The sequence below is a fragment of the Larimichthys crocea genome, chromosome III (assembly GCF_000972845.2).
Source record: "Larimichthys crocea isolate SSNF chromosome III, L_crocea_2.0, whole genome shotgun sequence".
In the NCBI taxonomy this organism is placed as follows: Eukaryota; Metazoa; Chordata; class Actinopteri; family Sciaenidae; genus Larimichthys; species Larimichthys crocea.
Genome location: NC_040013.1, coordinates 47,497,703 through 47,501,043, shown reverse-complemented (window position 1 = coordinate 47,501,043; position 3,341 = coordinate 47,497,703). Strand labels below are relative to the sequence as shown.

General features: G+C 34.2%; 1 protein-coding gene across 2 annotated transcripts in view; it reads left to right on the top strand.

Annotated features, from left to right (window-relative positions):
- Nucleotides 1-3,341, top strand: part of dmrt1 (doublesex and mab-3 related transcription factor 1) — a 28,871-nt gene that overhangs the window by 24,272 nt on the left and 1,258 nt on the right. Inside the window, exon 5 of one of the 2 annotated variants that reach the window (XM_027278092.1) lies at nucleotides 2,509-3,341. This exon is cut by the window's right edge and continues 1,258 nt beyond it. In XM_027278092.1, the coding sequence (XP_027133893.1) occupies nucleotides 2,509-2,666 (158 nt within the window). In that variant the 3' untranslated portion in view covers nucleotides 2,667-3,341. Of the gene's footprint in view, nucleotides 1-2,505 lie in introns of both variants that reach the window. The other variant, XM_027278091.1, reaches the window with a different exon arrangement.

Below are 3,341 nucleotides of genomic sequence, written 5' to 3'. Positions count from 1 at the left end.
TGTTTATGACTTATGCCAGTCCATCACAATCAGAACATTTAAATGCAGGTATCCTTTAGGCTTTGAATGAACTGGATTTTTTCAGTGGTTATCATCTGACAATGCTGATCATCAAATTATCTTTAAAAAGCAAAAATTATAGATTGTTTTATTGTATTTTGTGAGGTCACAAAACAGTACAGAGTTATTTTCTACATCTCTTTAAATGGCCAGTGCTCATTTTCTCTCTGATTTCTCTCTCAGGCTGTACCTTTATCGATTGATTCATCTGCAGATCGTTTCCTTGAGTAATTGATTTATCATTTGATCTATCAAATGTCAGACAGTTGTGGAAAAATATCTTTTTTTTTTCAAAGGTGACATCTTCAAATCTTCAAACAGTCCAAAACCTAAAGAGATTCAGTTTAATTCTTTTCTTCATATGAAACAACTTCAACCAGCAAATATTCAAACTGAAGAAGCTGAAATCAGTTTTTATGACATTTTTGTTTCAAAAGTTGTTGCATTAATACTTTGTGTGTACTGATCGTAATTTGTTTAGAGTGCACAATATCGAAATCTGACTGAAATCTAACAATGAAATGTCTTGTTGTCTTGTGTTATTCCTTGATCAGATAGTTCCTGAATTCAATAATAATTTTGCTAGTTGACTGTATTACATTTAGGCAAAGTTCCATTGAATGATCAATTTGAAATTGATGGTTTTAATATAAATAAACTAACAAACTTAATGCGAAGCAAGTAATAAGATGTATGTACTAATAGTGATAATAGTAATAGTAGGAATATTACTAATAAACTCAAAATGACTGCTTTCATTTTCATTTTTGGGTTAGGGCAAACAAATTGGCTTTATTAATATTGAATGCATAAACCTGGTTACTATTAGACTCTGTGTAGTGGAAGCACATTGAATTTTAGTTTATTAGTTAACTTATCATAAAACTATGTAATTCAAATGAATGGACATTTTCTATGTAACTGAAATTCATAAGTCCTGCATTTTGGCCAACTTTTTTTTTTTGGTGTATGATGTTTTGTGAATCATTTTATTGGATTTTACACTTTACTGCTGTAGATATTTAAGGTATTTATGAATCATATTAATAAGATTATATGCATCATATGTTTGTAGTGTCGCTGTCCTGTGAGTAGCAGATACACTAAAAATACATCCCTGTTTTCAGCTAATGCACTTTCAGCTCACAGAGAATCTGTATTATGAGTAAATGTACTCGATTACATTCCACCACTGAGCCCGAGTGACAAACATCTGTCCTCAGACCTCAGAGTACCATGTGATGTCTTCAGATTGGGCGTTCTTGTCCAACCAAATCTTCACTGACAAAGAGTGAAACAAAGTAAGGTACATGTAAACATTTTGTCTCCTACTTTGATCATGACTTGAACTGAAGTTTCCTTGTTCTCATGCTGATAAGGGGATCCTCCCATAATGACGAATGTGACTGAGATAGGCTCAGCCTTCAAAATGATCAAAAAGAACTTCCTATAAAAATGTAATTTGTTCCGCAACTCTTGGCCAGAGTCACAGCTGCAAGATAGTTGTGAACTGTGGTCACATTTCTCAAAGGAAAACAGTATAGCATATATACTGCAAAATAGCAAATGCAGTATTGGTTAACAGTGTATTGGATACATTTGTCACCACGAGTGTCTTCCCTTTTTGCTGACTGAATCAATAAATCCTGAGCTTTGCTAAGAATCATTTTTCTGTACAGTCGTATATCAGGACAACACAGCACTGAAAGAGAAGAGCATTTATTCTACAGCTGATGATATCATTCTCCTGTTCTGTCTGTCTCACTATAGTATTTGTGCTCTCCTTCTTATTTACTCGCTTTACAACATACAGACATTTTTTATTTTATGTGTGCTGCTGTTCTCAAGCAATATGAATTTATCATTTTAATGACTTTGAGGAGTATCCAAGAAAAGTGATTTGTAGCTAATACCTGAGAGAGAAATGAAAGATTTGAGTTGAATGCATAAACATACTTAACCGTAGTGGGACAACATTTGTTTGTACAATAATTAAGTTTTATTTCTTTTTTAACTAATAGGAACAAATCCTTTTAATTTGGTAGCACGATTGTAACTTTAATCATATGTTTATGTGCTAAAATTAAACCAATTTTCTCTAAATTCACTCAATGAATATGGTTCATGATTTTATTCTTCATGTTTTATAATGTTTACATATTTATATATTTTAGTTCACAGGGTAATATTTTACAAATGTTTTCATTTTTGTTGGATGTAATTCATTATTTTGTCTTTGGTGTACCACTCTACTGTTCTGTATTGGACAAATTTTAAGTTTAAACTGATGATGGAGTCCTCTTTTACTGTTTCAGAAAGTAACCGCAGTTATACAGTTCACTGTTGGACAATCCAACAAACACTTTGTCTGAAGCATGCTGAGATCTTAATCGGCTGACCTCCTCAGTGGATCTCTCATCAGGAGGTGTGTCTGTCTTGTCTCAGCAGGCTTCCCATCCAGCAGCAGCACCACTGGTCACAGCTCCACCATGACCTGCATGTCCATCAGCTCCCTGGTTAACTCTGATGTCCACGCTGAGTGTGAGGCCACCAGCGAGACACCATACACCGTCAACTCCATCACTGATAGTGATGCCACCAATTAAACAAAGCTAAGGATTACATATGATAGAAGCATTATGAGATTAGCTGAGTAAAAAAACTTTTAGAGTTCACTGTTGCAGGTTTCTCTGTTTCTGTCCAGAGGGCACTACAATGTATACTATAGTTGAGAATAGCATAGAAGCACTGAAGTGATTAGAAAGTAACAAAAAACATTCACAAACAACATTTGAGAAGATAGTAGTAGTGTATGCATACAATAGATAGTAGACATACAATAAATAAGTATTTTGATTATAGTATACATTATAAATTTGGTCAAGACTGGAACAAATGATCCAAACTAGACAAGGACTTGTGTATTTATAAAGTTGTACATTTCATTTTTCTCTTCAGAAAGGCCCAGTCTATCAGACTTAGGTGCTCTATTTACAGAATATGGCAGAAATTAAATATAATATTTATAACTATGTTTCCATCAGTGTCCAATCACCTGAAAATTAATAAGAATTGCCGTGTTTTTCTTATCTCAGAATGAACCTTCTATGTTTACAGAAGGAGCGGGTTTTCTTCTACAGAGTCCACCATGTTGAACTGTCATGTTTCTACAGTAGCCCAGAACGGACAAACTAAACACTGACTCCTGAGAGGACCTTTCATGTCTTTCGTCTGTTTCATGGCCACTATAGGCGAAAGGCTCTCAGTTGATTGCAATCTGC